The following is a 25969-nucleotide window of genomic DNA, read 5'->3' on the forward strand; positions in this document are numbered from 1 at the left end:
AAGGAAGGAAGGGAGGGAAGGTGGGAGGGAAAAACTAAACTTCAGCAAATAGAGGACTGCTCATATACCATGGCAGAGTTGCACTATGAATTGTGTAGCTACTAAAAACAAGAGTTATCTGTATGCGTATTGACCATTAAGTGGAAATAGCAAGTTGCAAAGCAACGTTAATTGTATGATCCCGTCCAGGCTGTGTCCAGGTTTGTAACCAGCACGGGGTGGGGTGGGGGGAGGTTGGGGGGGGGGGGGTTGTCTTCCTGAAAGGCACTCTAAGGGCAGCCCTGCCCCCTAGTGGAAATCTTAGAAATAGGTCTATTTAACATACACCTCATTACAAGTTATTTTCCTGAACACTGGAATGAAACAGTTCTTATCAAGATTACCAGTGATCAAATGTCAATTGTAAAACCCGCAGGTTCTTGTTCAAGTTGGAGAAGAGCGTCTTACAAGCTTCCCCCTCACCCTGATTCAGCCACACTACTTGCAATTCCTAGACACCGGGATATTTTAATGTGTCCCACGTTGGGGAGACCTGGGTGGGCTGCGCGGGGATGGGCTTGAATCGGGAAAGACAAGCGAGACATTCCCAAGAAGATGCTGCGACCGAGGACAAGGATACATTTCCAGCCCTGGCATGGCCCGGCCCACCGCCCTGAAATGCGGGATCCGCCACCCCTAGAAACTGACCAGAAATAATTGTCTTTGCACAGATACAGTCAAACGCGCTCAAACCCACGCGCAGGCGCACTGCGAAACTGCCGCTGGGCGCACCCCCGTCCCTGGAATGAGACTTCGCAGGCACACAAAGATTTGAAGGAGGCGGGTCCTGCCTGCAGGGCTACGGGTGGGCGGGACGTGAGGGGAGAATGAGATTCCGCTTCCGCTGAGAACCGGAAGTCACTCTCTCTCGGGTGAACGAGGCCGTCGCAACCTGGAAAGCAGGCTAGTGCAGGCGACGGTTCGCGCGGGAGGGCGTTGGAGTTGGGCGGGGCTGGGTGCTCTTCGAGTCGGGGCTGCTCACGGGGTCCCGGAGGAGGCGCCGAGGGCCCCGGGCTTCGAGGGTGGCCCGTCGGGGAGTTTGACTCCCCGGGGTCCCAGCCGGCTCCGCACGGCTGTTCGGAGGCCTGGCCTCTACCTGCAGAAGGCGCCGCCGAAGACTTGGTGAGCCTGGAGGGACCGCCCTCCCTCCGCCTCTGGAGTTACGGCTGGATCAGGGGCCGACCCCTCTTCCATCCCCCCCTTGGCGCGTTTGGACTTAGTCGTAGTCGCCGAAGGACAGGCCAAGACCCCTGGGCTTGATGGGCAGGCCAAGACCCCTGGGCTTGAGGGGCAGGCCAGCCCTCTTTCCTGGGATGGGTTATCGTAGTCACTGGGTAAAAGGGGATTTGGGGGCCCATCTGTAGCTTCTGATTCAGGAGACTCGTTCATTCAACAAATAGTTATTGAGCACTTAATGCATACCAGGAACTATGCGTGCTGGAAAAATCATGCCCCGACCCCTCCAGAACTGACATAATAGTGGGGATAGATCAAGTGTGGGGTTCAGAAAACAGCCGTTTATGAAGGCCCCCAGGTGATTATGTTGCAGGTGATACCCAGGGCCAGGCTTCGGGGACAAAACTGCCTTGGTAGGTGAGCATGGGCTGCAGAACTGACTGCACCTTACTAAAGCCTGCAAGGTCTTGTGGGATCTGGCTGCTGCTTACTTCTGTCGCGTCTCATACCCTTCTCCCCATTGTTCACCAAGCTTTAGATGTACCAGTCAGTCTTCTTTCTCTTTCTCAAGAAAAGCTTCTGCCTCGAAGACTTTGCAGTTGCTGTTCCCTCTGCCTGGACTGCCTTGCAGGGCGCCTTCTCTCATCATTCAGGCCTCAGCTTAAATGACTTACCCAGAGGGTCCTCCCATTCTACTCTTATCTGCAGTAGGCCCATTCTGGAAGTGTTCACCTGGTCCTGGTGTTAACCTCATAGGACTTAACAATATTTGGAATGATTTCACTTATTCGTTAACTTGTTACGGGTCTCTCTTCATCCACTACAGTATAAGTTTCACAAGAGCAGACACCTTGCCTGCCTTGATTACAGCATTGCTGTGGTTTAGTGTAGGGCCTGGCATTGGTTTATTCATTCATTCACTCAGTAAATGTTTATTTAGTGCCAGCTCTGTGCCTTGAGCAGATCTTGGCTCTGAGGACACACAAAAAAGACAAAAGTCCCTGCCCTTATGGAATTTACATTTGGAGGTGCAGGGAGACCAATGAAGAGGTTGTTGTGATGATCCAGACCAGAGATGACCAGGACTCTGGACTCAGACCAGGACACCGCCCTGGAGGTAGTGAGAAGTGGTCAAATTCTGATGTGTTTTAGAGGAGCAACAGGATCAGGATCAGATAAGAGCTGTGTGAGAGAAGAGAGAAAGAAAGGAATTGAGGATGAGTCCAAGATTTTTGGAAAGATGGATTTGCTTTCTGCTGAGATGGGGAAGAATGCGAGAGAGCAGGTTGAGGTGTCAGGAGCTCAGTTTTGGACAGGTTATGTTTATTTATTTATTTTTTTTTATCCTCACGCGAGGACATTTTTCCATTTTTTGTTCAGGTAGAGTAGGAGGGAGAGAGAGAAACCGAGAGAGAGAGAAACATCGATGTGAAAGGAACACATCGAGTGGCTGCCACCCGCACAACCGACCAGGGCCGGGGACAAACTGCAACTGAGGTACGTGCCCTTAGCGGGAACCGAACCCGGGTCTCTCAGGACCGCAGGCCGACGCTCCGACCGCTGAACCAAACCGGCCAGGGCTGGACAGGTTATGTTTAAACATTTATTAGCATCAGGTGGAGGTGTGACCAAGACAGGTAGATGGGTAAGTCTGTGGTTCAAAGGAGACATCAAGGCCAGAGAGGCAAGTAGCATCAGTGTAGAGGAGGCATAGGAAGCCCTGAGGCTGGGTGAGATCTCCATAGAGGTGAGTGTAGACAGAATGGAGGGGCCCAAAGATTGAGCTTGTGGACTCTTATCATTAAAGAAGTGGGGATGGGGGATCAGCAGTAGCAGAGAGTGAAAGGAACTGTCAGTGAGTCCAGGGTATAAAAGTGCAGGGTTCTGAGGGCCCTGTGCGAAGGGCAGGAAGAGTGAACCAGTGTTACCGGTGCCCTGAGGAGTGGGGACTGCCCTTTGGGATGGGCAGCATGGGGCAGGTGATGGAAAGAGAATGGGAGGGAACACAGATGGTAAATACAGACAGCTCTACTAGAAAAGCCTGCAAAGAAGGAGGTGTTTCATTTTTGGCGGGTTTTGTTTGTTTTTAATGATGGGAGAGGAAGTAACAAATGTGTTTGTTAATGATCTAGTAGAGACAGAAAATGTGATGTTAGGATCCAGGGCACAAATTGGTTTTGTGGGGACCACGGACATTCTTCTAAGACAAAGAGGGCAAGGCCAAATGGGTGGTCCAGGAGGCTTGTAGATGTTCTCTGCCTACTGCTTCTGTTTATTCATTGACTCGGAAGCATCCTCAGTTAAAAATGAAGATGTTGCTCTGGCTAGTTTGGTTCAGCTGTTAGAACAGGGGTCCACAAACCAATGAGTCACGGGTTCGATTTCGGTCAAGGACACGTACCTCAGTTGCGGTTTGTCCCCGGCCCTGGTTGGGTCATGCAGGAGGAAACCAATCAGTCTGGCTCTATCACATTGATGTTTCTCTCTGTCTCTCTTTCTCCTCGCCCCCCTCCACTCTATCTAATGATAAATAGAAAAATATCCTCGGGTGAGGAATAAAAAAAAAGAATAAGGATGTTGCCACAGCATGGAAGGTATTATGCTAAGTGAAATAAGTCAGAGAAAGATAAATACCATATGATTTCACTTGTATGTGGAATATAAAGAACAATATAAATGAACAAACAAAACAGAAACAGAGTCATAAATGCAGAAAACAGATTGATGGTTGCCAGAAGGGAGGGGGTTTGAGGGACTAATTGAAAAAGGTGAAGGAGCCCTAGCCGGTTTGGCTCAGCAATTGGAGCGTCCGCCTGCGGTCCAGAGAGACCCAGGTTCGGTTCCCGCTAAGGGCAGGTAGCTCGGTTGCAGTTTGTCGCAGGTCCCTGTTGGGGTCATGGGTGGCAACCACTCAATGTGTCTCTCTCACATCGATGTTTCTCTCCCCCCCCCCCCATCTAAAGATAAATGCAAAAATGTTCCTGGGTGATATTTTAAAAAAAGAAAGAAGAAATTTTTTTTAAAAAAAGCTCAAAGTGATGTTTCTCTCCCATGGCCATCAGGATCTAGCTAAACATTTGAAATCCTCCCACCTGCTCCCTCTTCAGCCTGTCCCGTTCCCCACCTGCGTGGTCCCCAACCACTAGCCTAGCACTCAGATTCCTGCCCCTCAGCCTCGTACATGGTGTTCCTCTGCTTGAAACACTTCTCTGCCCAGGAGCTCTCTTCTGTGGATAGGCTGCCCAGGGAGTGTCATTCCTTTTGGGTGGCCCTTGCATGGCCCTTGACAAGAAGAGCAGCTGCTTCTAAAATTGTCAACTCCTGAGCACTTAGGCTCTGCCCAGCCCTGGCAACTGGCCTGTCAGTTGCTTGTGTCGTCCTCACCAGGAACAGTGGCTTCCAATGTAGGTGCCGACATTGGATGGGCCATACACTATGCAGGCACTTAAGATTTGTCATGTCAAACCCCCTGAGGTAGGAACCTCATCTCTATTTTATAAATAAGGAAACTTGAGGTACAGAGAGATTAAGTAACCTACTTAAGGTCATGTAGTAAGTGGGGGAGCCAGGGTTAGAATTCAGAACCTGCTATCACCCACTACCCAGAGTACACTGGGATTGTCTGCTGTCCCCAGAGGATACCATTGTACAAGTCCTCCCTTCCCTGGGAGCCAGCTGGACTATCTTTCCAGCGTGCTTCTTAGAGCATCTGGAGGGCCTCATGGGTCCCATGAGTCGCTGACTTCTGGTTCCCTCCCCTCACAGGTTCGTTCTGCTGCAGATATGGGGCGCAGAAAGTCAAAACGGAAGCCGCCCCCAAAGAAGAAGATGACAGGCACCCTAGAGACCCAGTTCACCTGCCCCTTCTGCAACCATGAGAAATCTTGTGACGTGAAAATGTGAGTGGGAGGTGGGAGCCAGGAATCCTGCCTCATGGGGCCTTCCCCTCCCTCATTCGGCAGTTGGCTCCCCTTTAGAATAGACCTCTTTGCTTACCAGTCCCTCCATCTTCTCCCATTCCAGGGACCGTGCCCGTAACACTGGAGTCATCTCTTGTACTGTATGCCTAGAGGAATTCCAAACACCGATCACATGTATCCTTAGGAAACTGGGCTTTTTCCAGGAGGTGGGGAGGGGGTAGACAGGGCTACCTTGCCCAGGATGGGTTGCTCAAGGACACCTGACCAAGGGCAAGGGGGTAGAATGCAGTCCTTGTACCTCTGGCCCTGCTGTGTACCCCATGCCGGGCTGCAGCCACTCAGAGGAATAGATACCACCTGCTTGCTTAGGTGGGATGACAGTGTATAGGGCAGGGGTCTTGCTGACACCAGCATGAGCTATAGAAATGTGTACAGGAAGGTGTGTCTATGCCAGCAGTTGCCCTTGACTTCAGTGACAGATCTATCAGAACCAGTGGACGTGTATAGCGATTGGATAGACGCCTGCGAGGCAGCCAATCAGTAGCAATTCAGAGGACCCACCCCCTTGGCAGCCCCGCTGCCGTAGACCAGCCCACTGGGTACCAATCCAGAGACATTCCTGAGGTCCAGGGTGTGGGTCCAGGGCCCTCGCAGCCCTCTGTGTGTGTGTGTGTGTGTGTGTGTGTGTGTGTGTGTGTGTGTGTGTGTGTGTGTGTGTGTGTGTGTGTGGAGTGGATGTGGGTGTGAATGTGTGGCCGCAAGTGTGACCATGGGGGTGTGCTCATGGGCAGGGGCTTGAGTTGAGTGGTTGCTGGGCTCTGGGGGCCTGAACTGCCTTCCTTGGCTCCAAAAGCCTTTGACTTGCTCCCTCTTTTGGCCCTTGTTTCTCCTGGCTCTGGGGCCCTGACTTTTCCAAGGACCAATGTTCTGACATCCTGTGTGAGAGCAAGCCCCGCAGAGACAGCCTCAGGACTCCAGCCTCCTCACCCACCTCCCAAACACCTTGCCCATTTGAACTGGACTGCCCGCCCTCCTCTATCTTCCAAGGACTGTGGCCTGAGATTCAAAACCTCAGGTCCCTCGGCTGGGCCCTGGTAGGGTGTCCCTGGTTCATGTTTAGTTGCTTTTATAGAGGAGGGAGTGGCTGGATTGGGGACAACTGTTGGTCATAAGCCCTTAAATAAAGCAGCCGATGCAGACTCCTGGTTCTCTGGTTTTCTGGGTTCTGGTCAGTCCCCAGGGCTCAATGAGTGGGGAGAGGGAAACCTGGCAGGCCGTTGGAAGTGGGGTTTGGTCAGTCCTTCAAACTGTCCAACACTTATCCACTAGACAGCATTCAGGGTGAAATCAGGGCAGTGCTGGCCGCAAGGGACACTGATGACCCATAGACATCTGGGCAAATATTTGTTTCCAGTGAGAAATACGGCCAACAGAGCCTGGGGTGGGGTGGAGCAGGGTGGTCAGGGAAGGCTTCCTGGCTGGAAGGAGTTAACACTCAAGGGCCACGCTGTGCCAGTTGCTGCTCTCAGGCTTGCCTGCCTTACCCTCTTGTCCTGACAGCCTCCCTGTGAGGCAGATGCCCCAGGCTCACAGATGAAGGAACAGGCAAGAGATGGGAGGTCACTGACCTGAGGTCCCACCGCCAGAAAGCAGCACAGCTGGTCCTTAAACCCGGGACACCTGACTTCACAACTAAGGGAACAGCTCTTGGTTTTGTGGGGGCTGGAGAGCTCTGGAGAGGATTAAGAGTCCACAAAAGGGGCTTTTGTCCAAGGCTGGTGAGGAGTCTTAAAGGCTGGAGGTGGTGCCAGATGCAGGGATATGGCACAACATATATCAGTCTTTGTCCCTGTTACTGGCACAGAGCTACTAAAACCCTTGGAATTTCCAGAGCGGTCACCCAGGATGGGCTGGTCAACAGAAAGACTGAGTGATTGCTGAGTGGGAACTCAGCTATGCCCACCAACCTCTGGGAAGAGAAAGGGAAAGACTACAGATTGAACTTTCTAAAAACTTCAATTTGATGAACACCTGAAACCTATATAATTTTATTAACCAATGTCATTCTAATAAATTCAATTTAAAAAAATTAAATAGCCCTGGTTGGTTTGTCTCAGCGGTTAGAGCATCGGCCTGCAGACCAAAGGTTCGCAGGTTCGATTCTGGTCAAGGGCATGTACCTCGGTTGTGGTTCGATCCCCGACCCTGGTTGGGGTCGTGTGGAGGGCAACCAATTGATGTCTCTCACATCAATATTTCTCTTTCTCTCCTTCCCACTCTATTTGAAAATCAATGGAAAGGTATCCTCAGGTGAGGATTAAAAAATAAATTAATTTAAAAATTAAATAAATATAAAGATGTGGTGAGCTTCCAGGTTGGTGAACACATGGAGGTGCTGGGAGGGTGGTGCACATGGAGAGGGCATGGCAGTTCTGCTCTCCTTCCCTTGCTTTCCTCTGCAGCTCTTCATTGGGCTGTTTCTGGGTTATATCCTTTTATAATAAATCTATAATCGAATAAGTAACATGTTTCTCAGAGTACAATGACTATCCTAGTAAGCGGGTCATGGGAAAACACTCTGTAGCCCCATGGTCAGAAGCTCCTGGACTTGCAATTGGCAGCTGAAGTGGGGGTGGACCACCTTGGAGGACCAAGCCCTTATTCTGTGGGATCTGACACTATCTCCAGGTAGGTAGTGTCAGAATTTAGTTCATTGCTTGGTAGTGTTAAAAAAGCACACATCTGAATATGGCTGACAGTCTCGTGGTTACGGAGGTCCTGGCGCTCAGTTGCCTGGGGCAAATCCAGTTTGCCTCCTGGCCTCATGAGCCTGAGCAGCAGGGGACCTGTGCTTTGGACTTCTCGTTGGTACGTGGGAAGGATGATGGAACCTTCCTCCTGGGGGCCATGCTGAGGATGGAGATACCTAGCATGGGCATTGAGAGATATGAACAGTTGAAGAAGATGCTTAACTGGCAGGAAGCCCTGACCACCAGGCCCAGCCACTGGGTCTCGCATGTGCCCCTGAAGTCCACCATGCCCTGAGATGCTCCTCCCTGGTGTTCCCACCACCCCTCCAAGGCCCCAGGTAAGGTCTTCTAGCCCAGACAAGAACCAGTGGTCACAGGCAGAGTGGAGGACTGCTTCTGGGGTCCAGGGAAAGGGGGCTCTATCCTCTGGCATCCAGGGCCCGCCCACCCCAGTCTCACAGGCCAAGTGCTAATATGGTGCTGTTTTCCAGAAGAGGCAGGGCCCAGAGCCAGGTATGGATCCTCAGCATAGCTTCTTGAGCTGGCCCTAGAGGAGCAAAATTCACAGTAGCCAGGCCAAGAGTGCGTGGAATCCAGTTTACAAGACCCCAGGGGCTATACCATCTGTGCATGGGGGTCTTGTGGTGTCTGTCTCTGCAGATCCCTCGTGTTCCAGCCTCCACCCTGCCCTGGGGAAGGAAGGTGAGAAAGCTGCCCTGTGACCTTGCATGGCTGCATCTTCTCCTTGGAACCCTGACAGTGGCATGCAAGAGGGATAACTGGGGCCAACGTCACAGAACGGGTTCCCCTCTGAAACATAGGGAAGTTGGGGGCTTGTCCACGAACTTCTACGGTCCTGGAATGGCAGGCAAGACTGGGTGATCAGCCTTAAGTAGAGGGTAGAGTGAGCTGGGCACACTAGGCAGCCATGTCAGCAGGCAGCTACTCAGCTGCTCTGTGCCAGTCGGTAAAAAGCCATTCCCCTGAGCCCCTGAAATGCCCCGTCCTTGCCCACTGCCCTGTCCCCACTCACTCTCCCCCAATAATGCACTCCATGACTAAAGGGGTCCCCCTGCCCACAGGGGCCTCCAGGACCCAGCTTGTCCATCAGTCAGTGCCAAACGTCATTGTGTTTGGAGTTGTTATTTAAGCTTCCCAATGAGCTTTGCTATCCCCATTTTCCTGATGGAAAAACAGGCCTAGAGAGGGAAAGTGACTTGCCCAAGGTAACCTGTCCCATCTAGCCCATCCCAGCACTTGGTCTCTTTCATCACAACTCACGGACCCCTCAGGAAAGTACATGGGTACTGAGCATGCGTATGTGGGTATTGTGTACCTATGTAAGGGGGGTTGTGTTTTTTGTCTTTTTATGTGGGAATGTGCACTGCATGTGTGTGCCTCTAAGGCTGCAGAGAGCATATGCACACCATACCCCCCAAATGTGTGTGTGTGGATGTCTGTCTGTCCTGGTCCAGCCTGGGTGAGCTTTTGTGTATCTTAAGGTGTATGGGAGGATGTGTGCCTACACAGATGTGTGTTTGGGAGATGAAGCCTATCTGAGCAAGGCTGTTTGTGCAAGAGCCATGCAGGCTCCAGGACAGAGCAGCCAGTCTTCAGATGATTTTATAGCCATTTATTGTGCTCCAGTGAAATAGAAAAAGAAAGTGCTCGTGTTACAAACACCGCTGTCACATCCACATACGCCAGTCGCTGCAAACCAAACCGCGTGTGTCCGCTGGGTCTCTGGGCATGCAGTTGGCTCCCATTGTGGGAATGGGGTGGAGGCAGGCTGAGCCTGGGCTCTGGGGGCTTCGCTTGAGGGGCTTTTTGTCCTGGGGGGAACCCACCTATGAGGGAGTCGGGGGACAGCTGGGGTAGCTTTGCTCAGTGCATCCTTTGGGTGCTATTGGGAACACCCGGCTCGATGTTGGACCCTGCAGCACTCCAGAGAGGAGAGCCCTCTTCCCCCACACAGGCCCCCCAATCTGCTACCCCCAAATGCTAACCCTGTAGGCAGGTGCCAGGGGCTGGAGGGCGCCATGCAGGGAGCAGGGGTCAGCGGGGCCAGGCTAGGCCCTGCTGAGAGCAGCAGCCAGCCTCCCTGGGGGGAAGGCAGGAGGCCGAGGGCCCTAGGCAGAATTGTAGTAGTTGTGTGGGTGGTGGTTGTGGGCAGGCTCGCCCAACTCTGGGTACTCAGGCGTCAGGCAGTACTTGGGGTCGTAAACCTGGCGCGGCAGCCCGTACACCGTCATGCCCTGCTGTGAGGCCCCCTTATTGCTGCCCATCTGCAGGCTGACATTGAGAGTATCACAGTGCTCCATGCCCAGCCCTGGCTCGAAGATCTGCCGCTTGGTCCCTGGAGCTGTCATGCCAGCCTGTGGAAAGCCACACAGTCAGACCATGGGCATGGAAAGGGGCAAGAGCCCCACCAGCCCACCCCACAGCCCCCCACACACCTGGCTGGCTCCCTTGTTGGTGCCCATTTGCAAGCTGATGGTGGCCTGGTCCAGGGGCTGGTCCGTGCCCAGCTTGGGGTCATAGAGGTGGCGCCGGGTGCCATAGGCCGTCATGCCCTGCTGGCTGGCAAACTTGTTGGTGCCCATCTAGGGAGCCAGAAGGAGAGTCACCTCAGTTACAGAGCTCACCACAGACCACAAGATGTACTGATGTCAGTGGACACTCATGGCCCTCTAACAAAGCACTGTTTCCACTCTTAGGCTATAGACTGGAACTGAGGCCCAGAGAAAGTGTCACAGCTCAGTAAATGGCTCAGAGCTCCCAGGCCTGACTTCCAGGGTTCAAGTCTCAGCTTGGCCACCCATCACCTGGGTGATCCTGACAAGTGAGCTGATTTCAGTATAAATGATATGATGGTAACAGTGCCTACCTTGTAGAGCTGTTGGAGGAGTGAGTTAGGGTACAGAGTTAGAGCACAGTGCCACACATAAAGTTTCATTAAGACCAAATGTGCTGTCCCCTGAAGCCTTTCGGGACCAGGATGCCTTCCCAGCCTCCTCAACCTCCAGCTTTGGCTGAGCAGCAGTAAGACCCAGTTGGGGAAGGGGAGTACCTGCAGCCCAATGATGTTCCGTCCTTCTCGAAGCTTCTCCGGCTCAAATTTCCGCTCCTGCTTCTCTGCATACTTGACACCCACATTCACCTTATTTCCTTTTGTCTTGGCCTGGGGGAAGCGGAGGGGGGCAGGGACTGACAAGGGAGCCTCCGGCTGCACTGTCCCCTTCCAGCACCTGCTGCCCCTCCCACCCATGCTAGGATCAGGGACATGAGTGGCCCCACTTAAATCCCAGCCCGGACTGTTCAGAGTCCCTCTGCCCCATGTGCACCCTTGGCCCACACTCACCATGCTGGCCAGGGCCAGGAGGGTGGACTGCACCTGGGTGTGGTTGGTGTTCTCGAACAGGTCATTTGCCTCGAAAATATCGTGGGGCTTCACCCCATACTTGGTGATGGCCTTGATGAAGTTGCCTATGTTCTCCAGCTGTAGGGGAACAGGTGGCAGTCAGTGGAGGGGGTGTGTCTGAGGGGCTCTGGTGAGGGGTTGAAAGAGTTAGAGTCTGGGCTCACCTGGTGCCAATTTTGTGTCGACTCATTGACCTTCTTCACGGAGCCAGGCTGGAGTTTATTGATGAACCTACAGGGAGTAGAGGAGAGGAGTGACAAAGGTGACCCCCGCTGCCTCACCCTTGCCCAACCCAGCAGGACAAGGAGTCAGGATGACAGTCAGTAGGTGCCATCCATTTTGCTGTTTCCCACTGCAATCCACTCTCAGCTGGAGCCTCCAACCTTGCCACAATCCAGCCCCCAAAAAGGCAGGAGCAAGATGAGGAAACCTAGCACAGGAACTAGACTCTGCCCCTGGTCAGAAAGTCTCCTTGTCAAGGTGTGTGGGAGCCCCCTTGTGGCTCTCCCTGGGGACCGACTTTCTGTCTCCTTTTCTCTTCAGGACCTATACACCATGCAGAGCCTGCAGCTCAGGCCTCTGCCTTCTCTGCCACACTCACCCCCTTCATCTCATCCCGTCTCTTGAGTTTAAATGCTACTGATCTGCCAACCACTCCCCAGTATCTCCCTGGAGCCCGGGCCTCTCACTCTCCAACCCAGCTCCCTACATGGGTGTATTGAATCAAATACACCCCACCCCAGACTCCTGACACCCACCTCCTCCCACAGAACTTTTTTCTTTCTCCCCAACTCAGGAAACCTACCCTCCCAGGGGCACAGGCAAAGCCTTCAGCCTTGTCCTTGACTCTCCTCTGCCTTCTCACTTCCACGTCCAATCCCTCAGCAAGGCCTCTGGCTCTGCCTTCTGAAGATGGCTACAGCTTCCCACCACCCTGCTCTGAGCCGCCAGCATCTCCTTTGCTCTCCTGGGCTTTAGCAGTGGCCTCCCCATGGGTTCCCAGCTTCTACCTCATCCCCTACAGACCTTTCATCTCACAGCTAGAATGGTCTTTTTAAAACAATTCCAGTTATTCCCCACTTCAAAATGCTCCCATGGTTTCCTAACTCCTTAGGATGACTAAGAGGCCCCATGTCATCTGGCCCCCAGCTAACTCCCTCCACCTCCCCAAATCACCCTGTGCCAGCCACTCCTCACTGTTCCTGGAAGTTACCAGACACATTCCTACCTCAAGGCCTTTGTTTTTTTTTTATTTTTTTCTTCTTTTTTTTTTTAATCCTCACCTGAGGACTCATTTCCATTTTTTTTGTTCAGATAGAGTAGAAGGGAGAGAGAGGAAGAGAGACAGAGAGAAACATTGACATGAAAGGTACACATCGAGTGGCTGCCTCCCACATGACCCCAACCAGGGCTGGGGACAAATCACAACCTAGGTACGTGCCCTTGACCAGAATCGAACCCACAACCCATCGGTCCGCGGGCTTATGCTCTAACCACTGAGCCAAACCGGCCAGGGCTTTTTTTTTCTTTCTTGATTGATTTGAGAGCGAGAGAAAGGGGGGAGGAGAGAGAGAAACATCGATGAGAGAGAACATTGATTGGCCACCTCCTGCACACCCCCCCCCCGCCACTAGGGATCAGGCCCACAACCTGGGCATGTGTCCTGACCAGGAATCAAACTGGCGACCTCTTAGTGCATGGGTCCATGCTCAACCACTGAGCCACACGAGCCAGGCCCTCAGGGCCTTTATACTCCCTTGATTCTCCCAGCCACTCACCTGGCATCCTCCCTCACTTTGTCCAAGGTTCTGTGCAAATGTTACCTCTTCAGAAAGACCTACCTGACCATTCTGTACAAAACAGCAACCTTCACCCCCCACCCCCTCCCCCATTCTTCCCCACTGACTCTCCCCTCCACGACACTTCCCACCACAGGTAAGTGTGTGATTATTTCACCGATCGTTCAATCCATCTCCCCCACTGAAGCTCCCTGTGAACTCTGAGGCTATTTTGTTCACTATCCCCAGTGCCTAGACCTGGCATACAGCGGGAGCTCTGTAAATGTTTGGTGCATGAAGGCCTGAGTGGGTGAGTGGCTCTGCACTCTAAGGCCCAGCCAGCAGCCCTGACTGAGCTGGGACACCAGGCTGTCTCTCTGTTTCTTCTTCCCAGCGGATACTGTACAGTAAGATAGTCCCATCTGCCCCCCATTCCAGCACCTAGGGTTTGGTAAAGAACATTCCCAAGGGCACACTGGTCTTCATGGTCATCCTGCCCTGGGGGAGATACAGCAGGACCTCTGCCAGGCCCAGGGCCCCGCCCAGCATTACAGTGGTGGAATCTGGAACCAGGGCTTGGCAGCCAGGAAGGTTTGCATCTTCCTCGATGGTTTCAGTTCTGAGAAGAGTAGAAAATCAGAACCTGCTTGAATTATTGTGGCATATCCCTTGTCACCAAGCCAGTGACAGACCATTGTGGCCTGTTGTCTTTTTGCTGTGACCTCTCTTGGGACACTGGAGACCATAAATGGGCCCGTGTGCCCCATATGCATGGTGGTTAAGATGTTAGAATCTGGAGTCATTTCCATTGGAAATGCACGGGACTTTGGGTGATGTGTTTTACCTAAGTCTCAGTTTTCTTTCCTTTTCAGTGGGCACAAGATTATTTGCCACCTCAGAGGGCTGTTTCAAGGTCTGAAATATAAAGTGTACAACCCAGCTCATGATCTGTGAAGGGGCTGGGGGGGAGAAATGAGTACTGGTTGGGGGTCAACCCTAGGCAGAGTCTGGGCCAACTGTGTCCCACTCACTCGCAAAGAATGATGCCATCTTTGAGGCCATCCATGAAGTTGTTGCCTATGCGACGTCCAGTCACCCCCTCAATCCACTCTCGAAGCTCCTGTTCCCGCTGGAGGTCGTACTTCTGGGCCAGCTGGGGGTTGAAGGCACAAAGATGATGGTGAGGATTTGCTCCCTAAGCCTGATCTCCTTCCTCATCCCTTCCCAACTAAGGCAATTCCTCCACAGTATGGGGGGGGGGGGCTGAAGGGGCTGAGGGCCAGGGCTGAGGTGGCACCTGCCCAGGGGGCCATTCCCAGCATTCTGAGGTTTGGCACCAGAGTATGCGGACAAGGGTGGATGGAGAGGGGGATACTCCAAGTTGGGGGGTGGTGCCTGGCCTCCTGGTTCCCCCTCCAGGCCAAACTTGGGGCTTTGCTTTCTCTGGCCCTGCCTCCCACCCCACTTTGCTTTCCCCCCTCCCCCGCTGGAAGACTGGGAGCCTCTGGCAAAGGAGGAGCCCTGAGGAGGTGCCCCTGAATGCTGCCTTGCTGGGGACTTGCATCTTCGTCTTCAGGTCCTCATCTAGAGCCAACTCTGGCAGGGGGTCAGGCTTTGTCTTTGTCTTATTTGTGGCCTCAAGCACTATGTTTGTATTTCTCTGTCCCTCTCCCTATTTCCTGGGTCCTCTTTCTCTCTCCCCCAGCTATGTCTGTTTTTGCTTGGCCCTGCCTTCCTGTCTCCATCTCTCCATATCTGGCTGGGGATGGGGCTCATCATCCATCTGTGGATCACTGTCCATTTCCCCACTTCAGGTTCCCGGCCTCTGGTGGGGGGTGGGGCTCGTCTGTCTCCCCGCTCTACCCCTCCATCCGTGTCTCAGTCTTATCTTGCTCCTGGCTCACCCTCCCCCGTCTGTCTCTCTCCTGTCTCGGGCTCCTGGAATCTCCATTTCTCTGGAACCCTCAGCCCCCGGCCCAGACCGGCTCCCCTTTTCCCTGGGGGAGGGGAAGGGGGGAGGTTGCAGGGGATGGACCCCTCACCTGGCCGGGGCCCTGCCACCCCCCTCCCTACCAGCTTGGCTTTATAAAGCAAACCGGCCCTTATATAGCGCGCCCCGCGGGCCGGGCTCCCCGAGGCCGCCTTATATGGCGTGGCGGCTCCTCTGGGCTCTGGGGCCGGCTGCTGGAAGGGGGGCGGGGAGCACTGGGATGTGTCTCCCGCGTGATCACCCGCCCCCCACCTGCCCCTTCCTCCAGCCATAAGGATCAGGATCCTCTACCGAGGTTCCAACACCAGCTCTCTACTTTCTCACTTTCTGGCAAAAGCCACCCTCCACCTCAGTGTTCCCCTCTGTCAAATGGGGCTGGGACTCCTCCCCTGGCAGGACACATGGGAGCATTCCAGTGGGTTGGAGACTTCAAGTTCCCTGCCCTGGAGAAGTCGACTCCATTCTGGTGTAGAAGGGGGTGAGGCCAGGGGGCGAGACCAGGGGCCTAGCTCTGCACCTCCCTTTTGTAGGACCCTAGCTACTTGCCTCTCCCCTCTGAACCTCAGTTTACCCATCCATAGCATAGAGGTCATGTCTCAATGTCCTCCTAATTCCGAAATTAGGAGGCCCCTGCTGTGTTTCTAATGCCCACTCTGCCCTCAGCTGCCTCCTTCTCCCTTCACTTTCTAGGCCTCACCCCCCAGGAACCCCAGTTCTCAAGCACTCCCCAACTTCTTTGTCAGGCTGGGGGAGTGGGGAAGATCAACAAGTCTCCCCCAGCCCACCATGAAAACAGGGGTTAGCGGGATTCTGATGAAGTAGGGTCTTCACAATGGAATGACCCCTCTGTTGATCTGTGGTTGCCTGTATGCTCCCTCTTCCTCCCAATAGTGGCTGAGGGCTCTGGGATGCTCAAGAGGGGGAGGAAGGCAACCTCTAAAGCATACTTGTCCCTCTTCCCTCTCAGATTCCAAGTCACATGGGACAGGAAGGAGGGCGTCCAGGGAATCCCAAAAGCAGGACCTCTGGCCTGGCAGGGCGTGTGGGCCAGACCAGGAGAGGCCCTCTAGCCCTACCTTGTTCTTGACCTCGGCTGACAGACCGTAGGCGGGGCCTCGGTTGAAGTGAGCGGAGGACATGCTGGCCGGTGGTGGGCAGTGGTGACGGTAGCTCTGAGGACCGCTGCAGCAGCTGAGGCTCTGTCTGCACCCTCTTCCCTCCTCACACGTTTTTGAAGCTACGGAGGCGGCCCGGGCCTCTTCCAGAGCCATCCCATTGGCCATAGGGGCCTGCCAAGGGGCGGGGCGCCCCCCACCTTGGCCACCCCCCTTTCGTGATGTCAGGGCCTTGGTATTGGGAGCTGATTGTGTCATTGTTTCCACCTAGGGGGGCGGCCTGGGTTCTTCTTTTGGGGGCGTTTAGCCAGACAGATAGCAACTTTACTCCCACTCCTCCCAAACCCCCACTCACAAGGCCTCTGGCGGGGTCTCCCAGTCTCTTTGTGTCTGTCTCTGAAACCATCTCTCCGTGTCTCTCTCCAGTCTTGAGGCAGGACTGCCGCATGAGGTAGTTTAGGGAACACCATCCTAGGTTTAACTCCAGAAACCAAAAGTCCTTAACTATAAACAAGTCCCTTCTCTCTAGGCCTTTGTTGTCACATCTGTAAAATGGGCTAATGATCGCACCTGCCTTGAGAAAATGTTGTGAGGATCAGAAGAAACAAGGCCTCTGATGTGCCCAGTGCAGTGCCAGGCATGGGGGAGAAGTCAGGGAATAAGTTGGTTTTTTTTCTGCTGAGAATCCGGCATCCCACTTCTGTCCCCTCCAGCCCCTTATAAGATCCTGGGGGAGCAAAGATCCTGAATCTCACCCTCCTCATCTGCCTATGGGTTGAATGTGTTAGCAGGTTTCAGGCCATGGATATCCCCATACATCCCTGCCCCAGCCAAGATGGCCCAGAGGGAATACCTGCAAGCAGCCCCAGCTAGCCAGATCTCACCCCTGGGCCACAGGGTGACATGACCACATTATGCCACATATGTCAAATTCATACTAGTGACACTTGGGTGACATATCAGCAACCTGCCATTCACTAATATGTTAAGGACATTCAATTTGCTGGTCATATGCTAAAGGCACAGCTGTAGTATGCTAATGTGACAACAGCCCTTAATTCAGGTCCTGTTCCAAGCACTGTACATATCAGCTCAAGCCTCATAACACTCTCAGGAGTGAATGTTAGTACATGCAATCTAACAATGGGGAAACCAAGGCACGGGGGTGTGGAATCACTTCCCTAATGTCTCACAGCTTGCCAGTGGCAGAGAGAATTTGAACCCAGGCCCCTGCCCTTAATGCTAAAAGGTAAAGGCAGATTTCTCAAACTCAGCACTGTTGACATCAGGGTTGGACAATTCTACGTGGTGGGGCACTGTCCTGGGCACTGTAGGACTTTAGGCAGCATCCCAAGTTTCTGCCTACTAGACACTAGTAACATCACTTTAGCTTTGCTAAACAAAAATGTCTCCAAACACTGACAAATGATCCCAGGGGAGGGAGGAAGGCAGATCTCCCCCACTTGAGAACGACTGGGCTAAGGCAACTAAGGACAAGTTGTGGCTTGCAATGATATGTTGAAGATACACTAAAATACTGTTAACTAATTCTTCACAACAACCTTATGAAGTGGGGTCGATATGAAGCACAGAGAGGAGAAACCGACTAGACTACCCGGAGCACGCAACCTGAGGGTGGCCGAGCCAGAATTCGAACACTCAATTACTTGATCCTGATAATGAAGAGCCGCCCTCGGCGGGCCACAGGTCATTACTGCGCATGCCCTGGCCGAGCTCACCGCGGGCGCCCTCTGGCGGCCCGGAACGGGCGAGGGCGGGGCCTGGCGGGGCCTGGCAGGGACCCGGCGGCGGTGACGCGCACGCTGACTCATTCCGCCTGGCCTCCAGGCCGCGGGCCTCCGCCGCCTGGCCATTTATAGAATCCGCGCGGGCCGTGAAGTCACAGCCCAGGCACGACAGGGGCGGGAGTGGGGAGCATTTGGCGCGCCCCACGACGGGGCAGCCCGGAGTCTCCCTGGACGGTGGCCCTTTCTGGGTCTGTCCTGTCCTTCAATTCTGTCTCTAGGTCTTTCTATCTCCGTCCCTCTGCGTTGCCTAGCCTTTTTCTGACTCAGCCTTTGTCTCGGTCTCTCTCTCTCTCCCCTGCCCCCCTTCTCTGTGTGTCTCTCTCGATGTCTCTGTATTGTCTCAGTCTCTTTCTGTATCCCCTTGATGGGAGTAGAGACAGGAAGGGGCTGATGCCATGCCGAAGCCCACACTTCCACGGACTTCCCCATCACTGGCTGCCCTGTGAGCAATCCACTCAGCACCTATCTAGCTTTTCCCAAGCCCCAGACCCTCGGTGCCTTAGTTTTCCATATAAATAAAATGATGGGATCTTGTAAGGAACAGCTTCCCAAAGGTTCAGGTCAGTTATGAAAGAAAAGCCCTGCCTTTCCTCAACCCTAGGAGGCCCATAAAACCTTCATGATTCTCAGAACACAGACACACACACACACACACACACACACACACACACACACACCCCTTCTGTACTTGCATGTTCTTCCCCTTTCAACTTCCTATTTTGGCAGCCCTGCTGGACCAGCCTCATCTAGCTTTCCCCCCCCCAAAACAAGAAGAGGCTGTTGTTCATAATGGCTTCTGTTTTTGGAGGGCTAATTCCATGCCAGACACTGTGCCAGGCACAATCTCATTTAATCCTCACCACCACTCTCTCAGGGTAGAAACTCTTAGGCCCATTTTATAGATAAGGAAACTGGAGGTTCAGAGAGGCCAACCACTAGCCCATTGTCACACTGCTCCTACTGCTCCTAGATCCTTCCATGTGTATTTCTTGAGTGCACCACCTCAGGACCTTTGCACTGTCAGTTCCTTTCACTTGGACACATTTCCACAAGATACCTACATGGCCTCTCACTTCCTCTGCTCAAACGTCAGAGAGGCCATTTATAGAATGGCCTTCCTGACCACCTACTTTAAAATAATAGCATCTCCCACTACCAGAGTGACTGGGAGAGGGTGGACAGAAGGAGGGGAGCTGTTCACTTAAGTGTTCCCACCTAGCATGAAACATCTACCTCAATAAAAACTTTAATTTTTGCCCTGGCCGGTTTGGCTCAGCGGTTAGAGCGTCAGCCTGCGGTCCTGAGAGACCCGGGTTCGGTTCCCGCTAAGGGCACGTACCTCGGTTGCAGTTTGTCCCCGGCCCTGGTCGGTTGTGCGGGTGGCAGCCACTCGATGTGTCCCTTTCACATCGATGTTTCTCTCTCTCTCTCTGTTCCTCTCTCTCCCTCCCACTCTACCTGAGCAAAAAATGGAAAAATGTCCTCGGGTGAGGATAAAAAAAAACACAAAACTTTAATTTTAAAAACTGAGTTTAAAAATCACCCCCCTCCATCTCCTTTCCTTGCTTCTTTTTTCTTATCCTCTCCTATTTGCGTATTATCTCTCTTCTAGTAAGAAGAAAAACTCCACAGGGGCGGGGCTGTACTTGTTCATTGCTTTATCCCGAGCCCAGTACAGTGCCTTGTACATAGCAGGTGCTCAACAAATGTTCATTGTGTAACTGAAATTAAAGTAGGTGAGCCAGGTGACTCAAATCCATGTCTGTCTGAAATGCTGGTGCTTAACCACACACAAAGGGCGGTGATGATAAGACTGGCAAAAATCTGAATATTTGACCACACACAGATACCTGGGAGGCTATGGGAACATTGTTGATGAGTTTGGGCCATTTTCGATAGCTTTAAAAATAAATTACCTTACCTGTTCTGATGGTTAATTTTATGTCTCAACTTGTTTGGGCTACAGGGTATCCAGATATTTGGTCAAACATTATTCTGGTGTTTTTGTGAAGGCATTTTGGAAAGAATGAGTAAAGCAGGCTGCCCTCAATACAAGTAGGACTCTTCCAATTCAAGCTGGAGGCCTAAATAGAATAAAAAGGCTGACCCTCCACAGAGTGAGAGAATGTCTCCTGCCTAAGTGCCTTCAGCTGGGATGATGGTATTTTCCACCTTCAGATCAGAACTGAAACATCATTGCTTGGGTCTCAAGCCTGTGCCAGCTTTCAGACTAACTTATACCATTGGCTCTCCTGGGTCTCCAGCTTGTCAACTGCAGATCTTGGACTTCTCAGCCTCCATAATCATGTGACTCAATTCCTTATAATAAATCATATATTCTATTATATATATTATGTATAAATCATAAATACAGGGGACAAAAGTAGGTTTACAGTTGTTCATATGGAAAAGAATACGATAATTCATAAATAATACAAAAATAAATGGTTCTTGTTTTTCTGCCCTGTAGCTTTTTCAGATACCACACAGGGAGTTGCACAATTCTTACAGATAATTTCAGTTCACTTTGATTTTGTTTAAATGTTGTGTCCCTTTCATGGAGTGGTAAAACCTACTGGATGTCTTTTGTGTAGTATGCCTCACACGGATTGCATATGAGGAAGGTTGGAAATCACAGGTCAGTGGGGAAATCCTGTCCCTTGAAAATAATCCTTGCCCTTCGCCATATCTATCAGATTCAGCTTGGAACTGCTCTGGTTTTAGAGCCTTTAAAGAGGGATGTGGGGTTGTGTCTGGTGTTGCAATTTTAGCGGCCTGAATAAAATAAAAAACAAAAGAATAAATTGTTTCCTGTACTCACAACTGTAAACCTACTTTTGCCCTAGTGTGTGTGTGTGTGTGTGTGTGTGTGTGTGTGTATTCTTTTGGTTCCATTTCTCTATAGAACCCTATCTAATACACTTTCTGAACCAGCAAATCTTTTTTTTGGCTAGTCCTTAGAAATACAAGTGTGGGTGTGAAAAATGAGGTATGTGCAAGAACACTGCTTTCAGTGGCCTTTTAACAACAAGTCACCCTATAGCTATTATCAATAAGGAACAGGTGAGATAAACAAAGATGAAGGCAGAATATGCAGTACTTTGTGAAATTTAAATAAAGGCATTGTGGTGCTGTGGTTAAGAGTGGGAGGCTCGGGTCAAGATGGCGGCGTAGGTAAACGCAGTATCGTGTCCTCCCACCACCACATCAAAGTTACAACTAAACTACAGAACAACGATCATTCAAAACCGCCTGAAATCAAGCTGAATGGAAGTCCTACAACTACGGAATTAAAGCAGCAGCCACATCCAGACTGGTAGGAGGGGCGGCGGTGCGAGGGGCGGTGGTGGCAGCGGCGCGACTGGATGGCTGGTCCCACACCCAAGTGTGGCGGATAAAAGTCAGGAGGATACCTCGGCTGGGAAGGTCCTTCCTGAGGACTGAGGGGTCCCCGTCCCACACCAGGTGCCCCACTCAGGGTTCCAGTGCCAGGAAGAGAATCCCCATAACTTCTGGCTGGAAAAACCAGCGGGAACTGAGGCTCAGGGAAGCTGAAGCGGCTGGAGCCCCAGGCAGCTCCCTAAAGGGCCGGCGCACGAACTTATCGGACTCTCTCCCTCTAAGCTTGGAGGGGAGGCAGCTCGAGGGGCGCCAGAGACACACAGGGAAGAACTGAGCTGTTTGGCACTGGAGCGAGTGCTGGAGACAGGACTTTTTCCCGGACAAACGTGCTGTCAGAGGCCTTTGTTCCTTTGGTGAGCTCTTCCCTGGGGCGGCAGAGAACCGCCATATCTGGGACTCCAGCAACCTGGCTCACACTGGTAGCCCCGCCCTGGTGACTCCCTGAGGCCCCGCCCCACCCCACCCCACCCCACCCCACCCCACCCCACCCCACTCCACCCCACCCCACCCCACCCCACTCCACCCCACTTTCAGGCCCACCCAAGCTGTTGCCACTTGCTTAACCATAGGATTGGCCTGTCTTGGATCCTGCTTCAGGTTTTCCTAAATTCTTTCAAACGAGCAGCATCTGGTCTCAGCGAGCCCCATACCTCTCATTAAGCAATACACTGAAACAAACACAGGGAGGCAGCCAAAATGAGGAGACAGAGAAACAGGTCCCAAATGAAAGAACAGAACAAAACTCTAGGAAAAGAACTAAGCGAAATGGAGATAAGCAACCTAACAGATGCTGAGTTCAAAATACTGCTTATAAGGATGCTCAATGAACTTAGTGAGAACCTCAGTGAACTTAGTGAGGGCCTCAAGAGCATAAAAAAAGGACCAGTCAGAAATCATGGATGCACAGTTAGAATTGAAGGAGGCATTAACTGAAATAAAGAATAATTTACACAGCTTCAATAATAGAGAACGTAAATCCAAGGGGCAAACCATCGATTTGGAATACGTATAAGGAAGCAAAAAGTGCCCAATCAGAACAGCAAAAAGAAAAAAGAATCCAAAAAAATGAGGATAGTGTAAGGAGCCTCTGGGACAACCTCAAGAGTGCCAACATTCGCATCTTGGGGGTGCCAGAAGGAGAAGAGAGAGAACAAGAAATCAAAAACCTGTTTGAAACAATAATGGCAGAAAACTTTCCTAACTTGGTGAAGGAAACAGACATACAAGTCCAGGAAGCACAGACAGTCCCAAACAAGATAAACCCCAACAGGCCCACACCAAGACACATCATCATCAAAATGCAAAAGGTTCAAGACAAAGAATCTTAAAAGCAGCAAGAGAAATGCAGCTAGTTACCTACAAAGGAGTTCCCATTAGGCTGTCAGCTGATATCTCAAAAGAAACTTTGCAGGCCAGAAGGGAGTGGCAAGAAATATTCAGAGTGATGAAAAGCAAGAACCTACAACCAAGATTACTCTATCCTGCAAAGCTGTCATTTAGAATCAATGGCCATATAAAGACTTTCCCAGATAAGAAAAAGTTAAAGGAGTTCATCACCACCAAACCATTATTTTATGAAATGATGAAGGGTCTTTTTGAAGAAAACGATAAAATATATGAACAAACAAAATGGCAATGAATACATATCTATCAACAATGGAATCTACAAACAAAATGAACAGGTAGAACAGAAACATTCTCATAGAGAACATTTTGTTGGTTGCCAGATGGGAGGGGGGTTGGGGGAATGAGTGAAAAAGGTGAAGGGATTAAGAAGTACAAATTCATTGCTAGACTGACAAACCTGAAAGGGAAAGGGGTTGGGGGGTGGGGGGTGGGAAGAAATAAACCAAAGAACTTATATGCATAACCACAGACAATAGTGTGGGAAAAGGTGGGAGGGAGGCGGGAGTGGGGAGGAGGGGGTCAATGGGGGGAAAATGTGGAACATCTGTAATACATTTTACATTCAACAATAAAGATTTTAAAATAATAATAATAATAATAAAGAGTGGGAGGCTCTGGATCCATATTCCATGGGTTTGAGACATACCCTGGTGCTTCCTGGCTGTGTGACCTTGTAAAGGTATCTTAACCTCTCTGTGCCTCAGTTTTCTTCTCTGGAAATGGTCATGTTAATAGTGCCTGCTTTATAGTTCTATTTATTTACTGCCTTATTACTTTTTTTTTTAATTCTCACCCGAAGACATTTTTCCACTTTTGTTCAGTTAGAGTGGGAGGGAGAGAAAGGAAGAGAGAAAGAGAAACACCAACGTGAAAGGTACATATTAAGTGGCTACCTCGCGCATGACCCAACCAGGGCCAGGGACGAATTGCAACCAAGGTACGTGCCCTTGACCAGAATTGAACCCACCACTCATTGGTCTGCAGGCTGATGCTCTAACCACTGAGCAACTGGCCAGGGCTATTACCTTTTATTTTGAGATCATTTAAGACTTACAAAAAAGGTTCAAAAATACTGTAAAGAATTCCAATATACTCTTTGCCCAGTTGCCCCTACTGTTAACATCTTACATAACAATAGTACATTTATTAAAAGTAAGAAATTAACCTTGGTATATTATTAATAAACTACAGGCTTGATTCAGATTTCTCATTTTCCTACTCATGTCCTCTTTCTGTTCCAGGATGCAACCCAAGGTCCCTTGTTGCATTTAGTTGTCATGTCTCCTTAGACTCCTCCAGTCTGTGACAGTCCCTCAATTTTTCATGACCTTGACACTTTTAAAAAGTACTGGTCAGTAATTTTATACATTGTCTCTCAATTCAGTTTGTCTTGATTAGGTTGAGTTTTTGCATTACTGGGAAGGATACCAGGGTACCAGAGAGGTGATGTTCTCTTGGGGTGAGTGGTTTATGATGTTACTATGACTCATCAATGGTGATGTTAACCTTGGTCCCTTGATTAAGGTGGTGTCTGCCAAGATCATCCACTGTGAAGCTGCTATTTTTGCTAGGGTTGTTTTGAGGACTGCATGTTGAAGAGTCTACACAGTTCACATATACCATTGTGGTCTGTGTTCATAAATACAAAAAATATGTATATTAATGCTTGTGTTTGTAATTCTGTAAAGTAAATAAGAAAATAAATAAGAACTGTAACTGCCCCAAGAGGGAAATGGGCACTGGGAGCTCTAAAGCCAGGTTTCCAGATCAGCTACCCCACCATTGCCCAGGTGGGTGCCCTCACCCATGCCCCAGCTAAACTGAGCTTACTGGGCCAACGCCTTGGCTAGGCGCGTCCAGCAGAGGGCAGTAGTGCCGCCAGGCGTTACCCACGTGTCTGTCAACCTGCAGGGGAGGGGGTGTGCAAGCCCTCCTGGACCTGTAGCTGATTGGCTGCAGCGCCCCTCAGATCAGCCAATCACAGGAATCTTGACGGGACAGATCAGCTGTGGTTGTGCAATCCTTGAAGCATCCAAGGGTGGCCATGGCTCCTTGCCAGCGCCTGCATCATGGAGGAGATGGGACTGAAGAAATGGCTTTACAGGGGAGAATAACCGCCCTCATCTGAAGCCTCTACTACAATCAAGCCCCCATCTTATGTGATAATCCACTTATGTTATTAACAGCTTATTTGTGGAGCCCAGGAGTCTTCCCTCCCTCCCCCCCCATCTAACCTTACCTCTTTTTTGTTTTGTTTTGTTTCTTTTTCTTATCCTCACCTGAGGACATTTTCCCATTTTTTTGTTCAGGTAGAGTGGGAGGGAGAGAGAGAGAAACATCGATGTGAAAGGAACACATCGAGTGGCTGCCACCCGCACGACGGACCAGGGCCGGGGACAAACTGCAAACGAGGTACGCGCCCTTAGCAGGAACCGAACCCGGGTCTCTCAGGACCGCAGGTCGATGCTCTAACCACTGAGCCAAACCGGCCAGGGCTCTAACCTTACCTCTTAAGAGTTGTCTTTTTTAGTAGACTTTTAAAAAGTTGTAGTACAATATATAACATAAAATTTACCATTTTAAGTACACAGCTCTATAGTATTATGTACAGTTATGTTGTTGTGAACCACCATCCATCTCTAGGACTTTTTCCATCCTCCAAGACTTAAAAACTCTGTTACTATTAAACACCAACTCCCCTTTCCCTCTCCCTCAATCCCTGGCACCCACCATTCTACTTTCTGTTTGTATGATAATTTGACTACTCTAGGGACCTTCTATAATTGGAATCATACAATATTTGTCTTTTTGTGACTGGTTTATTCACAAGGACAGAATTTCCTTCCTTTTTAAGGCTGAATAATATTCCATTGTATGTGCATACCACATTTTGTTTATTCATCTGTCAATGGACACTTGAGTTGCTTTCATTATTGTGAATCATGCTGCTATGAATATGGTAACTATCTGTTTGAGTCCCTGCTTTCACTTTTTCTGGGTATATACCCAGAAGTGGAATTGCTGAATCATATAGTAGCTCTATTTTTAATTTTTTGAGGAGCCCCTATACAGTTTTCCATAGTGGCTGAACCATTTTACATTCCCACCAACAGTGTACAAGGGTTCCACTTTCTTTACACCCTCACTATCACTTGTTAGATTG

At 51.0% G+C, this 25969-nt stretch overlaps 2 protein-coding genes across 4 annotated transcripts; one reads left to right on the forward strand and one right to left on the reverse strand.

The window, feature by feature from the left end:
* Positions 1–860: 860 nt before the first annotated feature.
* Positions 861–6535, forward strand: ELOF1 (elongation factor 1 homolog). 2 transcript variants are annotated; one of them, XM_036241001.1, is made up of 4 exons: positions 861–942; positions 4981–5114; positions 5239–5309; positions 5615–6532. In XM_036241001.1, exons 2-4 carry the CDS (start codon positions 4999–5001, stop codon positions 5677–5679), a joined length of 252 nt encoding a protein of 83 aa, XP_036096894.1. In that variant the 5' UTR covers positions 861–942; positions 4981–4998; the 3' UTR covers positions 5680–6532. The 2 variants fall into 2 exon arrangements, with proteins under 2 accessions (XP_036096894.1, XP_036096895.1); XM_036241002.1 differs by lacking the exon at positions 861–942 and adding an exon at positions 1035–1161 and having other exon boundaries at positions 5615–6535.
* Positions 6536–9503: 2968 nt separating this feature from the next.
* CNN1 (calponin 1) lies at positions 9504–24732 on the reverse strand. 2 transcript variants are annotated; one of them, XM_036240994.1, is made up of 7 exons: positions 16151–16362; positions 14116–14237; positions 11471–11537; positions 11247–11384; positions 10956–11066; positions 10342–10488; positions 9504–10260 (listed from the first exon to the last, which is right to left on the reverse strand). In XM_036240994.1, the coding sequence occupies exons 1-7, from the start codon at positions 16355–16357 to the stop codon at positions 10015–10017; spliced, it is 1038 nt and encodes a 345-aa protein (XP_036096887.1). In that variant the 5' UTR covers positions 16358–16362; the 3' UTR covers positions 9504–10014. The 2 variants fall into 2 exon arrangements, with proteins under 2 accessions (XP_036096887.1, XP_036096888.1); XM_036240995.1 differs by lacking the exon at positions 16151–16362 and adding an exon at positions 24700–24732 and having other exon boundaries at positions 10015–10260.
* Between the last annotated feature and the right edge of the window lie 1237 nt (positions 24733–25969).

Source organism: Molossus molossus, unplaced genomic scaffold (genome assembly GCF_014108415.1).
Source record: "Molossus molossus isolate mMolMol1 unplaced genomic scaffold, mMolMol1.p scaffold_m16_p_4, whole genome shotgun sequence".
Lineage (NCBI taxonomy): Eukaryota > Metazoa > Chordata > Mammalia > Chiroptera > Molossidae > Molossus > Molossus molossus.

Coding starts and splice junctions, on each gene's coding strand:
- ELOF1 (XM_036241001.1), top strand. CDS start 4,999: ATGGGGCGCAGAAAGTCAAAACGGAAGCCGCCCCCAAAGAAGAAGATG. Junction 5,115..5,238: donor AAATCTTGTGACGTGAAAAT/GTGAGTGGGAGG, acceptor CTCCCATTCCAG/GGACCGTGCCCGTAACACTG. Junction 5,310..5,614: donor ATTCCAAACACCGATCACAT/GTATCCTTAGGA, acceptor CTTCAGTGACAG/ATCTATCAGAACCAGTGGAC.
- CNN1 (XM_036240994.1), bottom strand. CDS start 16,357: ATGGCCAATGGGATGGCTCTGGAAGAGGCCCGGGCCGCCTCCGTAGCT. Junction 14,238..16,150: donor CAGCCGAGGTCAAGAACAAG/GTAGGGCTAGAG, acceptor TTCAACCCCCAG/CTGGCCCAGAAGTACGACCT. Junction 10,261..10,341: donor CCAACAAGGGAGCCAGCCAG/GTGTGTGGGGGG, acceptor GGCTTTCCACAG/GCTGGCATGACAGCTCCAGG.